The sequence below is a fragment of the Anastrepha obliqua genome, chromosome 1 (assembly GCF_027943255.1).
Source record: "Anastrepha obliqua isolate idAnaObli1 chromosome 1, idAnaObli1_1.0, whole genome shotgun sequence".
In the NCBI taxonomy this organism is placed as follows: Eukaryota; Metazoa; Arthropoda; class Insecta; order Diptera; family Tephritidae; genus Anastrepha; species Anastrepha obliqua.
The window spans coordinates 33409712-33425427 of record NC_072892.1 but is presented as its reverse complement, the minus strand read 5'-3'; the positions used below and the strand labels follow the sequence as shown (position 1 = coordinate 33425427).

The 15716-nt window shown below is 31.3% G+C and overlaps 1 protein-coding gene across 3 annotated transcripts in view; it reads left to right on the top strand.

Moving 5' to 3' along the window:
• Positions 1–15716, top strand: part of LOC129249249 (cyclin G) — a 47780-nt gene that overhangs the window by 30249 nt on the left and 1815 nt on the right. For 2 of the 3 annotated variants that reach the window (XM_054888946.1, XM_054888955.1), the window contains exons 2-5: positions 7387–8510; positions 9384–9638; positions 10017–10391; positions 10505–10722. In XM_054888946.1, the coding sequence (XP_054744921.1) occupies positions 7407–8510; positions 9384–9638; positions 10017–10391; positions 10505–10722 (1952 nt within the window). In that variant the 5' untranslated portion in view covers positions 7387–7406. The remainder of the gene's footprint in view (positions 1–7386; positions 8511–9383; positions 9639–10016; positions 10392–10504; positions 10723–15716) is intronic. The other variant, XM_054888962.1, reaches the window with a different exon arrangement.

Genomic DNA, 15716 nt, shown 5'->3' with positions numbered 1-15716 from the left:
TGCGGCTTAGGATAAAGCAGCGTAGTTCTACTTTTTTTCATATCTAACAAATGCAACCGCATTGCATACTGAATACTGAATCCTATCATATGTAGATAAACTGAAAGAAACCATCAAATTTGTCTGACTACTCAGACACGGGTCGCTCATTCTCAATTAGTAATGACATTGAAAGTCGTTCCGTTCATTGTAAGTTAATTCGTTACGGTCGTAAGGAGCGTGTGCTTCTTATCCCCCGCCGCCCTCACATGACATTCAATCACTAATCTTTTATTACAAGTACGAGTGAACAAAGTCAAAGGCTATATATTATAAAGTCCAAGCACAATTTGCTAATTTCTGCTCTGCTTCTTTGCCAACCATTGTTGTCATAATAGATGTGTGTTGTTAATGTTGTTCCGTAATACAACAGATAGTTGGTAACGCGATTGGCAAGTACATACATGTTAAGTTGTCTAAAAGTACACCGCTTTACCATCTACATATGTATGATGGCTAGAATTTGGAATTTTTCGCTAAGGTTTATTATGCACATAATAATATTTGGCTGATCATTCCCACCAACAAATTTGGTTTCTGTCAATGCTATGTGTGTCTTCGACATCGTAAATTTACAACATATACAAATAAATATATGTACTTGTTTCCAAAATATGTTGTGAATTTTAATTTAATTGGCTATTAGTGGGCTGGCCTTGAAATTTGTTTTTTTTTGTGTATACTTTTAGTTTAATTTTTCGTTCAATATATTTATTCGAAATTCCCCTTAGTCACTTTCGGTTATATACATATGTATGTAAGTACATATTTGTTTGGTTTTTGCTTCCTGCTGTTCAAGATCGAGAAGTACAGATGTTGAAGCCGTACTTCGGAATCGAGTTTCTTTGTTTAGCAAAGCATAACTTCAATAACTTATGATTCAACTACATAAATATATACACTCAATTTTATTTCCATGCAAACGCACAAAATGACGCGTTTTCGTGTGAATTTCTGTTAAACCACCTGCTTATTCATGGCAATGGGCATAACAAATTACTTATTTGTAGTGTATTACAAAAATAAAAGCATCGTGTTGGTAATCGAAAATCGAAATCACGTTTGAATGCAGCCGTTTGCACTGCTTAACCTTTGTTTTTCAAAGTCACTGTACTCCGTGTGCTGGTTGTTGCACTTTCGGCACCCGCATTGAAACATAAAAGTCAGCCTTGATTATTTTTGATGTGCTGATAATTTTAAAAATTATACAACAAATAAATGTTAATTATTTTTTAGTGTGTTGAGCATTGGAACTTTGTTATGGTTTCTTTTTAACGTTTTAGATTGTTTTTTGTCTGTATTTTGTTTTTGTCCACATACAAACATGCTTGATTTCCTATTAAGCTTTCGGCAGCTTTAATTACTTCTACTATTATGCATTTAATGCGCTGTTAAAAACATACATAATCTGGTTTTTGTTGCAAAATAAACGTATTGCGTCTTTAGCAAATTATATTCGAAGCGCAAGTGTATACATACATATATTTAAATTAACTTCGTACTTGAGTAGACATATGTACGTATGTATTGTATACATATGCATTCGCTGCAGTTTGTCGGCTACTTGTACTTGTTCGCGCTCGGCTATAAGTACACAACAGAATGCTGAATGGGATAGGTAAATTCATATTTACATACTTACATAAATATATTTACTTATTCATATTCATTTCTTTGCCCACTTACGTACATACATATGTATGTGCAAATTTGTAGACCTGTGACTGCAGTACCTACCTGAATTAAGCAGTTCCGCTGTTATCTGGATCTTTCACAGAATGGATTCAAAATTGTAATTACAATTTCTTAACTTGGATCTATTAATTATTTATAAAAATATTAGATTCCAACCTTTTAGTGCTTGACATGTGGAAATTGTAATTCGATTTTATTATTTTAAATTATTATGTCGAAAGCGCAGAGATATATGTACATATGTCCATATGTAAGGAATAAATTAAGCATATCTGCAAGCTTACATATGTCGATTGGCATTTTTATATTTGTAGGCGTTTAATGAATGCCTATTTAAATGAAGCTGTGTTAGACCAGTTTTATTTTAGGACAATCTTAAAAAATTATTTTTCTTTTTACATATTTTTTCTATTAGCTTTATACAAAACCAGGTTTACCTCACTTTTTAATTAGAAGTTCAATTCTCAATGCCGATAACAAATAAAAATATGTTTATAATAGAACAGGTTTTACTGTATATTCACAGCCAGTGCAGCTTAAAATGGTTTACTTATTATTTTAGAACACGTATTTTTTGTAAATTTATTGTACATGAACAAAATAATGCCCTGACCTTTTAAAAGACCACCAAAAGGTTAACAAAACTTCAAACTGTTAAATCAGATTTTTTCCAATAACCCTCTAGGAGTTGTCAAGTTAGTTTTTGTTATATTTGTATATGTACATACATACATACATATTAAACTGGTGTTCTAAACTGTTAACCTAAATAGTGTGAGATTTTATTTTCATGAATTTCAAGACTTCGAAGAGAAAGAATTTTAATAAGAAATACATTTGGCAACGCGTTATTTTTAACTCTTCCAATCATGACCAATGATATTTTTTATATGTTAGTTAAATGTTAGTATTCAAAACAACAAACATTTGGTAGACAGGGTTAAAAAAATCTTCAAATTGTTACCTCTTTATACCTCCATGCAACTTCTTTGGTAAATATTTTTCTTCCTGTTGGCTTATATTTTTTATTATTCATATAAATTATAGACTTTTTTTTAAAAAAACTCACTTCAAAGTGTTGTTCGCTTTAGCTTCAATCAGCATTGGCAATCACTAACTTCCCCTCTTTTTTCTATTTACATGTTTTTCTGTTTGAAATCGACGAGTACTATACTCGCCAGCTTACTCGTGCACGCGTTAGTGTAGAGCCGAGTACGTGCTTTCATTTGCATTTCATGATTTATTTTTATATTTACTTCTAGTTATTTATTCAACCTCGTTTTCTGTGTTTCGAAATTTTGTTTTCTTTTATCTTTAACTTGATGTTAATTTGTGTATTATTGATTGACTTTGTGTATATGCACACATAAATGCGTACAGTCAATTGTCTGCAGACCGCAGATAGCCTAACCAATCGCTCAATCCAATCATTCTTATTTGTGTGTAATTGAATTGTTCGCACAGCAAGCGGTATGCAAACACTCAAACATATTTTCTTAAAATGCGGACAAAAGTGCGCAAGAATAAAATAATTAATGAAAAAATGATTGGTGTAAATACAAATAGTGAGTAAACTATGCTGTAGTGCAGATTTCGACATAACTTTCCCCTTTGCACTTATAAGATGGCCGCTGCCAGCGGTTTAGTACCGCTGCTATTCATCTTCATCGTCATAGGTCGCGCACTAGAACAGACTACACATTTCTTTGCTTGCTTATTTTCCACTACTTTGCAACATTTCATGTTCAGTACATGCTACAATGGAGAATGGAGTATTATGCGCGTCCAATGCGGTGCAGTAAGTGCATATGCAAGCGCTCCAGATAGCACTTAACGGCTCAATCAACATCACAACCATCAGCTGTGGCCAGCTGGTGCTTGCCGAGCTCTGCTGTTGTGGCTGATGCTGTGCTGCTTTACGGCTGTGCACTATGCCACAACATCCGTTAGATAAATTATAGTTGAATGAATGCGACTGTGAGTGCTATTTGCATTGAATTTCAGTGCATTATTTTCAATTATTCGCTTTTTCCATCTGCAGTGTAATTTATGTTATATTTATAAACTAAAATATTTTTGTAATGATTTTTTTTTGTATTAAACGTGATGATTGCTGCTCTTCTTTGTAGCATCTGTTGCCTTAGTATATCACGTTGAACACAAGTTTATTTACTGCTTGTCTGCCAACCACTCGCTAGCCTTGCTAGTCATAACTCAGTCGGTGCACCAGCGACAGCAGTGTCAAGCTTTGTGATGTTCACACCTCTGAACTTTGACATAGCCATATTGTTTCTGCTGTCTTTTTGAAAATTCAATCTATGATTGGTATTATAATTGTTCAATTATAACATTTTTACGTGCCTTTGGTCGGCCGATAATGTTGTTGCATAAGCATGAACATTCCCCATACTTACATACGGGGAATGCTGCTGGAGTGACAGTCCTTGGGCGGATATAAATCCGGGCCGTTTCGGTAACGTAGAACCGACTGTCGTGGAAACGGTCGGTCGATAATAGTTTGCTGCGCTTCTCTCAATAGCAGTCTAAACTTTGACAATTCTTATGGAATATTTTCACTCAGAAGTTGCTCAACAAGCAAATTGTACCTACCTTTTTTTTGCTCTGAAGATTTTTAAATACTTAAAAGGCCGATGATTCATTAAAATGAATTTGTTATTGAAAAAAATGAAAAAATGTTGATGAAGAAGTTCAATCACTTGTCTGCCTCTATGCAAAAAATTGTTTACGTGAAACACCCCCGTCGCCTACACCTACATCCACTTACAACAAAATACATAACCTTGAAAAGTGTATAGTTTTTTTTTTTAATTAATAAATGTCAACATGTAAATATTTTGAAACAAATGTTTATTTTCATTTTCCAAACGTTGTAAAAATAGAATTAGTTTCCAAACAACGACAGAGGCTAATAATATTTTCTTGGCCACTAAATAAAAATCATTGAAAAAAGTCATTGTGACAAGTGGGGAGGGGTAGTTATTCATACATTTTCGAAAGTTCTTTTCTTGGTTTGTTTAGTTTTTTTTTTTAGTTTTAAGTTGGGCTATGGTTTATTTTTCTTTGAATGAACACAAAGAGAAAGATTTTTTAAAATAAAGTTTGTAATATTTTTAGTAATATTTAGGTAATTCAGCTGTCCTCCATTTGTTAGTTCGAGTTCTATCTTTCGGTGTTTGTTGTTCTGATGCAGTTATACATATAACTGGAGTAATACATTTTTTATTTGTATTGGCTTATGCTGGTTTTAAGAAAGTAAGGTTAGGTTTAGTTATTTTAGTTGTGCTAGTTTTTAATTATTACTTTAGAAAAATGCGCCCTTTAAGTCAGTGCACCTAATTAGAAATGCTATATTTTGACCAGTTTTGAGCACTTTTTTGGTTATTTTTACTTTACATAATCTTTTTTTGCGCTTCATATATTTTTCTCTTTTCATAGTTTTTTTTAATAATTTTTTTTCATAGTTTTTTTTTTTTTTAATTTCATAGTTTTTTTTTACATTTCATAGATTTTATTTTTTCATAATTTTTTGTTTGTTTTTATTTTTCATAATTTTTTTTATAGATTTTTTCATAATAGATTTTAAATTTGCACAAGTTTTTTTTTACTTTCCATACTCTTTTTTTAAGTTTCCTGTTTTTATTATTTTTTTTTTTCTTTTGCAAAAAGTAATGTTTGGAATTTATTTTGGTTTTGTAGAAAAAAAGTAGTCAACATTGGTGAAAATATCGCGTTTCCAAGTAGGTGTACGCCACTGCATGTCTTTATTAGTAATAATTAATTAACTAGGTTTTTTTTTGTTTTTAGTTTTTAGACAAAATGGTTTGTCTTTAATCCGCGCTTTAGGATACCAGTGGCATATTTAACTTAGTATACAAATTTTATTGCTTTTCCATTTCGTATTTGATTTACAAATATACTATAAATTTTATTAATTAAAATAGCCGTCGAAATTACACTCATTTCAAAGATTCATTTTATTTCAACTCATTTCACAGCAATTCAAAAATTCAAGTTTGCTTATAAATATTTTGATTTCATTTTAAAGACTTTTGCACATTTCATCTTCACATTTAATTTTATACTATTTACAGAAAATTTAATATTCCTTACTCATTCAAAAATATATATTTTTCATTTATAAAAATCCCATCTTCATTTTTTAAATAATTTAATCCTTTTTTATTGCCTATTTTTTTTTAATTTTAATTTAAATTTTTAGTTTCATACACCAACAGCGTTGTTTCACAAAATTCATAACCTAATTTTCCAACCTTTTTTATTAAACTATGAAAAATAATACCCACTTTATAGTATTAATTATTCCAGCACTTTTCTGATTACATATAAACAAAATCAACAAATTTTTTTCCAGCTTTATGAATTTTTTTCACTTTATTGTGTCACTTCCCATCCAATTTATTTCATGAATTAATCACATAATTATTTTCTAAATCATTTTCTCATACGCAGAACGTAAGTTTTCTAGATAAAAAGGATTTTTCAAGTACCGCAAACATTTGTTCGCACAAAAGAGCGTTAACTTTCGAGTGAGAGAAGGAGAGCATCAATTTGACGCATATTTTCTAAAATTTGTACAAGAATCGCCAAAATTCAAGTACACTGTGTTTCACACACAAACAGTAAATTAGAAAAAAAATATATAAAAACATTTTAAAAGCGCAAGTGTTTATTATCGTAAAAAAGCTGCGAGGCTCACATAATAAACCTATTCAGTGCTTTTATTTACTTTAATTCCAATCAAAGTGAATTTTATATTTACTTTGGTGCTAAATTATTAAAGGGACATATTTTATTTTAAAATATTCCAAAACCAAAAATCAGTTGAGGGTTTTGTTTGTTTGTTGCTTGCAAATTGTCTATTTTCCTCTATCTAAAAAATCGAGGAAAGGAATTGTACGAAGGTCCTTTGAACGCAAAAGTAGTTTAGCAGCAGCATTTTGACTGTTCCCAGCAACTGTTCTCAGTGCACGCACTCGCTCGACTACTGTCATTGTGACCGGTGTGTACGACACAAGTAGCAAGTAATAAATTTTATTTTCGGTCGGTAAGAATAACTAAATTGTGCAGCTTTGCATTCACTTGCAAAGCTAATCCACAACCCAAATACACTCAACATCCGGTCACCCCCACAGCGAAGGAGCGAGGAAGTCAAATTTCGTCTGATTTACTACTAAGAAAAGTGGTTTTGTGGCGCAATTTAGTTTCTTCCCTTGGCTTTTCTTTTTTGGGAGAATTTGTATTGTTGCAAACGAATTTTATTTCTCGTCTGCAAAGTGTGGAAATTCGACAGAAAGAAATTTTTAAGCTAGAGATTGAGAGAACCCACTCATAGAAAAGACGAGCAATCGCTTTTGTGGTGCTTCTCGCTGATATCGCCAAATTCACCTACCACAGAAAAGGTAGTGTAAGCTTAAGAATAAATCAAATCAAATTCTCCACTTGTGGCTGAAAATAAAATCAAACAAATTTTTCGTTGGCCTATTACCAAAGCAACCGGAAAACGCATATTTTTGGGCATTGCAATTTTACAAATAGCAAAAAGAGAACCAATTTATTACGTTAATTTCAATCTCTTAAATCAAACAACAAATACTCAATTCATAAAAATAGGTACTAGGCCAGCCCTCACAATGTCTGTCCCTGTACGCTACTCTGCTGCCGCCAATTACGCCGTCGTTGAAAGTGGTTTGTCAAATACTCTACAAGAAGAAGAGCAATACCACCAATACCAACAGCAACAGCAACAACAACAGCAACATCAACAACAGTTGTATTGCCAGTTTGTCGCCAACGCCAACGTCAACGTGAACGCCAACGCTAATATCATCCATAGCAATAACAACAACAACAGTTTAGGTTTGGGTGAGTGCAGCAACTACGTTAACGGCTTTGAGGTACAGCAGCAGTTGATGCAGCAGCGGTCATCGATTGCGTCGTCGGTTTCGCCAACAACTGGATTACCCGCCAACAGCAACATCAACATCAGCAACCACCACCGCAACATCGTCATCAACAATAATCAGATTTCAGCTTCAAACATGGACAACTTGAACATAAATAATATCAATGTCCTGCAGGAGAAGGAAGATCATCTTCATAATATGCATCATGCATCACAATATCAACAACAACAACAACATTTCGATAATCATTTGGCAATGAGCGCTGAAATGTCGACATGCGAGCAATCGGAATTGTCGTCGTCGAGTGGCGTATCGTTGGGCGGTGGAGTGGTAACGGTGGCGGAAGGTACGAATTCAGCTATGTTGGGAGCGTCAACGTCAGCGACGGCGGCGGTGGCAGCGGCGAATGGAAGCGGCAGTGCAGAAATGCATGCCGTGGATGTAGATGTGGATGAGTGGAGGATGTCTGACGAGGGCCGGTATGGGACACCGGGTGCTGCTGGCTTGGAATATCAAAAATATGAGCTAGAACAACAACAACAACAACAAGAATCACCTGCTAACATGATGAACCAACCAATGGAGTCTTCGTTAATGGACAATGAGAATAGGAATATGAAGAAGAACACCAACGACAATATGAAAAATAACAACAAGAAGAACAACACTGTCAACAGCGATGCCAATAACTCCACTGACTCTCCGAATTCGACAAAGAAGGAGAACGAACTGATTGGTTTATCGTCGGAGGAGTTGTATCGTATGTTGAACGAGTACAATGTGTTGCAGGATAAATACCACACTATATTGTTGCTGCCCAGAGAATCCAAGGTGAGTTTGCGGTTCGATAATTTTGTAAGTAATAGTACAGAAAAGGTAAAAATCAAAAAAAAATAAAATAAAAGAACTAAACCACAAAAAAAAAAACTAAAAAGAAACAAGATAAAAAACAAGAAAATAAAAGAAACTAAAATAAGAAACAATAAAATAAAAGAAGCTAAAATAAAAAACAATAAAACAAAAGAGCTAAAATAAAAAACAATAAAACAAAAGAAGCTAAAATAAAAAACAATAAAATAAAAAAAGCTCAAATAAAAAAAAAACTAAAATAAAAAAAAACTAAAATAAAAAAAAACTAAAATAAAAAAAAAACTAAAATAAAAAAACTAAAATAAAAAAAAAACTTAAATAAAAAAAAACTAAAATAAGAAAAAAAACTAAAATAAAAAAAAACTAAAAACAAAAAAATAAAATAAAATAAAAAAAAACTTAAATAAAAAAAATCTAAAATAAAAAAAAACTAAAATAAAAAAATACCTAAAATACAAAAACTAAAATAAAAAAATACCTATAATACAAAAACTAAAATTAAAAAAAAAAAAAAATCATTAACAAAAATAAGAAAAAAAATTAAGTAAAAAAATTAACAAAAAAATTAAATGATTAAATAAAATAAAAACATTTAATTTAAAACAATAAATTAAAATAAAAATGAAAAAGTAGATTAAAAAATAAATAAAAAAGTTCATTAAAAAACAAATAAAAAAGGAGATTAAAAAATAAATAAATAAAATTAAATAGAAAAGTAGATTAAAAAATAAATAAAAAAATTAAATAAAAAAGTAGATTAAAATAATTAAATGCTAAAATGTTCAAATGCAAGATATAGAACCTGAAATATAATTTTTTTTATCGCTATTACAGCGTGAAGTGACAGCCGGTGGACGTGATGGCTCCGCGTATGTTTTACGTTGCCTTAAAATGTGGTATGAGCTGCCCTCCGATGTATTATTCTTAGCGATGAGCCTTGTGGATCGCTTCCTCGACCGCATGGCCGTGAAGCCGAAGCATATGGCTTGCATGAGTGTCGCATCGTTCTACTTGGCTATCAAGCAGCAGGGATTGAAACCAATACCTGCCGATGAGTTAGCAACTATTTCTCAGGTAAATCTCAGCAAAGTAAGTGTCACGAAAGGTTTGGTTTCTCATTATTTATTCAAAACGAAAGTAATCTAGTTTTTTTGAATGGTAGAATTGGAAAATAACTAAAATAATGTAACAAAAAAAAAAAAAACGTATAGACTTTAAAATAATTGTAGTTCATTTAACTAACAATGACCTACTGTGCTGTTGTGGGCAGTACAGCACTGTCGAGTAGCTTGAAAGGATTGTGTTTGTTTTTTTCTAATTTTCGAAGCACAAACTTTGGATAAATAAAGAAAACTAACCATTCGGACGCAAACCTTGAATCGTAGTGTAATGTGTAATGACTCTTTTGCAAGTTTATGATTATTCATTTAAACTAATCCATATATGTCAATTTCTCTTGCCCTACAGTGTGGTTGCACTGCCGGTGATTTAGAGCGTATGGCCGATGTTATTGCTAATAAACTGGGTGTCCAAATGGGCACCACACCGGTCACTGCCGTCACCATTCTGCGCGTTTTTTACGCACTTTTCCGCAACTTGGCCAAGAGCATATGCGAGGAATTCTATGAATTCTATCTGCGTATGATCAAATTGGAAGATTTAGAAAATCGTTTGGAGAATTTGCTATGTGATGTTAAAACTACTGTCGTCACGCCATCAACATTGGCATTGATACTGATGTGTCTACATTTGGATTTCCACATCAAGGCGTCTTACAAACGTCATCGGCCCGAGTTAAAGCCCGTATTTGAGTTTATACTGTCTCTCCAGGAGTATTTGGGTGTAAGTAGAGATTCTGGCATTATTTGCAAGTAGTTGCATAATTGGATTCAATACGTATGTGTATATGTATGTAAATATGCTAATTAATTTCCCTTTTTTTCAATTTTCTGTAGATTCCCGATCAGGTATTCACATGCGGCTTCACCATTGTGTCCGACATTTTGTCGCACTATAATGGCCAGAACAAGCAGCCGTACAAACAACGTCTAGTTTGGAAATTATCCAGTCGTACACTGAAAGTGCTGCGCCCAACCAATCGTTTCTCAACCGACCTACCCACCATCGATGAAGGCCAAACGATTGCCATGGATGAAGGCTGTTGTCGCTCAAGGTGAGTTACAGAAGTTTTCTAAAATCTATGTGTAACCAGTGCTTTATGGCTTCATAGAAGAAGTTGGTGTGTAGTTTCTAAATGAAAACTTGAACACAGATGTTGTGCACTGAAAAGTTGGCCATTTTGTGTTCAATTAAATAGCTTTAAATTTTTACTACATCGGTTATGGTGAAGCTATTGAGAATTTATAGGTTTTAAAATATTATACAAAGTACAAAAAGATTTTAGGAAAGTAAAGGGTCTTTCAAAATGCGCGTCTAGATAATGTTTTAAAATAAAGCATGTAAAAATTTAGGTTCTTTCCGACTTCATATCGCCGTGGCCGAATGGGTTGGTGCGTGGCTACCATTCGGGAGTGCATAGGTTTGAGTCTCCGTGCATGAACATCAAATAATTAAAACCTTTTTTATTTTTAATAGCGGTCATCCCTCGACAGGCAAGGGCAAACCTCCGAGTGTATTTCTGCCATGAAAAAAAACCTTATAAAACCATTTGCCGTTCGAAGTAGGCTTAAAACTGTAGGTCCCTCCATTTGTGATGGAACAGCATCAAGACGCACACGTCAAAAAGGAGGAAGAGCTCGGCCAAACACCTAACAAAAGTGTAGGCGCCAATTATTTTTTTATTTTATGTGAAAAATTACAGCGTTTAAATGTCCACGAGAATTAAAATTTTCAAAGACTCGCTCATACATTATCGCACTCAGCTCAGCAAACTCGATCCGAATGTTGTGTTTTAGCTCTGAAATCGTTTGTTGGCTTTTTCACATAGACTTTACTTTTCAAAAAATTCTAGTCTGGACTGCCAGTCTCTTGTCCTGATCTCAACCTGAACTAGTTTCTTGTACATTTTCTCACCAACCTTTGAATTGTCGACTCATTTGGAGACTGTTTACACCAAAAAAAATCACGAATTTTACTGTATGTTGTTCCTAAAGATGAAAGTTTCAATAATTTTGCGCCTTACGCTATCGCTATCTGTCTGCTTAAAAAATGTCAAAGATGACATAAAAAAAGGTACCGTAACCGTCTAGGAATTACTCACTATTGACATCTAGGCGTTACTTTTGAAAGACTGTTTACAAAAAAACTCTCACTTATTTGCAAATATTTTTCATGTGTTATTTCTGCATAAATTCTAGAAGTTTTTGCACATAAACAAGTTCTTAAATCAATCTCTAAAATCTCAGCCACAAATTTACGCACGTACATATGTGTATGAGCGTACATATGTATTTTTTCAAGTCTTTGCTTTGCGCATATTGCTGCGATTATATAAATAAACACTGCCTTTAGGAGTGAGTACACATTCGAAAAAAACGTTGTCGAAAAAAAATCTGTTTACTTTCCAACGTTGTTTATCGACGTTGGCGCGTGTAGATTCGCCTCAACATAAATATAAATATAAATAGTATGTAGGTTCATATATATATTACATACATATGTACGTTCCTTGTAGAGTCTTGCGCCATTTTGTTGGTTTCACTTTGCCACTAACTAGACTTTGTTTATGTATGTATGTACGTATGTGGCTTTAATGACTCGATTAATAGAGCACTCACTCTTCGAGTCGAATTTATGCTCTTTGTTTTATGGCACTTTGATCTCTCTCGGTTAGTGAGTTTAGTTTTAACCCTCCGTGGGCACCCGGGTCTGGCCAGACTGTTATAGCTTACGACTTGAGCTTCCAAGTAGCTTCTTAGAATTTAATTTTCTATCGATTTATGGATATGGCTTTTTAAAAAGGACCCTCGAACAGCACGAAAAAAAAAGATCAGACTCGGGTGTCCAACCGAAGGTTTTAAAAAATGTGTCCAATAGTGGGCTAAGTCTCAATTAAACTTATTATTATGCAATATGTTTGCTCTTTTAACTTATTTTTTATTTTATTTTTTTTATTTATTTATTTTATTTATTTTTTTTTCATTTTTTTTTATTTCTATAACTTTTTCTTTTTGAATTTTATTTAATTTTTTTTTATTTTTTTTAATTTTATTTTTATTTTATTGTTATTTTTTCTTTTATTAGTTTAATTTTGTTTTTATTTAATTTTTTTTTTTTTATTAATGTATATTAATTAAAAAAAAAAATTTTTTTTTTAATTTTTTTTTTATTTTAGATAATTTTAATAGTAAATTCATTGACAAATTTCAAATAAATTTATATAATTTTAAAATTAATCACCCTATCGAAAGATTTATAGTTTTTTTCAAATGACACTCATTGTAGTATACAAATAGGCAAGCAATGGAGCACGTAAAGGTCAAAATAAACGCTTCCATCACTCAATATAATTTTTTTTGGTAAAGAAGTTGTTGTTAAGTTATGATAAATTTTGCGACATTTTCTTTAACATCAAAAATGTCTGTCGACGAAACCAAAATTCCACGTAATTAGCCGTTACAGTATCGGCGCCATAAACACCATTCACAATTTCAGCCGCCTGGCTAGCATTTTCGCCGTTATCAAAGAAAAACTAAAATGTACCGAATTTTCTTTGTTGACTTCTCGTGCAAACACCCTGTAACTCACAACAGCATGGAACAAATAAAACACAGCAAAATAATTTGTCTAGTTTGAAATGTCAACTTGAGAACGAGCATAAATTTTAAATAGTTTGATCGATACTTTACGAGATATGGATCAGTACAGCCAACTACCGAGAAAATAATGGATATATTTTTCCCCTAACATATAATATTTGGGTACATATTTATGTCCGCCTTGACGTATGTTGCGTACTGTACGTACATTCATACCCACGAATATGTGTGTTTATGTGTTTCTATGTATATGTACAGCTGTGCGAAAACATCCGCTTGTACCCGAACTGCTTATATGCATATGCATATGTGTATGTGTTTGTACATATATATTATCTTTGCTTTGTTGTTGGTTCAAAAGCAATTTTTTTTACAGATAAATATTTTTTCGTGTGGTAAACAAGTTGAAGACGTGCAAAAACAAACAAAAACAAAAAAAAAACAACAGGTGCAAATACATACATACATAAACACAATTGAAAGCGAGATTTTTTAATAAATTTGTTTGCTTTCTTTCGCCTCGACCTATCTTTCGAATCAATTTTACTGCTGCTGAACCAGCCAAACTTTTAAATGCTTTTAATCACTCTTTTTCGAGTTGTTTACCTAAATTTCTTCTATAAATACCCAAAGCGTCATTTACGTAGGCACCTACGTAGAACTTACTTATTAGTTGCTTGCGTTAGTTAAAAATTGAATAACATGAAAATTATTAACTCAGCGTAGAGTGAAGTTCATTGCACTTAAACGAGTCACGTGATATACTTTACCATTTGCGATTTTCTACTTATTTTTCAAATACTCATTTTTCGCCTGCCTTTCAAAGTTTTCATTACCAAACAACTGCCTCCTTATCAAAAATTGTTACGCAATTGATGGGTGAATATTGATTGTGAATTTAATGAATAAATATTTGAGGGAGTGAGGAAAAGGGAGTGACTATTAGCGGATATTAGCAGCTTTTCCATGTAGTTGGAAAAATTGATAGAAAATTAACTTGCCTGCAAATTTTTGTATGTGCCTACTATGCACTCGTAATTTGTATGATGATTATTTGACGTAAACGCTAATTAATCTAAGTTTTGGTTGAATAAATACTCAGATAAAATTGAAGTTTTATTTTGAATGAGAAATACTCTTGCATATATCGACACAAACAAAATAGATTTATGTGCAAGCTGGCGCAAAATTAATCATCCAATTTTGTTTTTGAATAACTTGTTTTACTAGGTAAAAAAAATATTTTCCTCATTTCAATCTTTACGCGCTTCATGGCTTGTCTGTTTATATACTGCAGCTGTCTAATTTACGAGTGTCAAATACGATTGACGTAATATGACTAAGTATTTGCAAAAATTATACATTTTCCGGTGGGGTGATTAATATTGCGCCACCATGTATATCGCAGAAAGATGAGTAGGCTTGGTTTATAAAAACAAGAATAAAAACCTTAATTGCGTTGCTAAGAAATTAAGAGGGTGGGAGTAGACCCCACCTTCAAATTTCAATAAAAAAATTTAGTGTTGGTTTTTTATTTTATTTTTATTTATTCATTTTTTATTATTTTTATTTATTCATTTTTTATTATTTTTATTTATTCATTTTTTGTTATTTTTATTTATTCATTTATTGTTATTTTTATTTATTTTTTTTTGTTTTTTTATTTATACATTTTTTGTTATTTTTATTTTTTTTTTTGCATTGTTGTTTTGCATTTTTTAATTGCATTTTTTTTCAATTATTTTTTATGTATTCGTTTTTATTTATTAATTAATTACTTTTTTTTATTGTTTTTTTTTTAATATTTTTTTTAATATTTATTTTTTTACTAAATTTTGGATTTTTATCTTGAATATTGTATAAGAGAAAAAAGCTTGTATAGACATACATTTTAAATAATTCAAGCAGGAAAATTCAATGAAATTTGTGCGAGCTTTACTCAAATTTCTTGGTCGATTTTGATTATTGAGGAGTGTTACAAGAAATTACACAAATATTTTTTTGTGTTTGCTTTTGTTTTTCTTGTATTTTTACTTTTGCTGTTTTTTATTTAATTTTTTTTGTTGTTTTACTTTTGTTTTTATTTTATTTTATTTTTGTTTTCATTTTATTTTATTTTTGTTTTTATTTTGTTTTATTTCCTCGCTTTTGTATTTATTTTATTTTTTTTTAATTGTTTTTATTTTTTTATTTATTTTTTTTTCTTTCAAATTTTTTTTTATTTTATTTTATTTTTTTATTTTTTTTTTATTTTATTTTTTTTTTTATTTTTTTTTTTATTTTATTTTATTTTTTTTTTTTATTTTTTTTATTTTTTTTATTTTTTTTTTCTTATTTCCTCGTTTTTGTTTTTAATCCAACTCAATAATTTTTGTAATTTCAATACGCAAATACTTTTTTTCCATTAATGAGTTTTTGCTTGAATAATTGAAATAATTTATTATTTAGT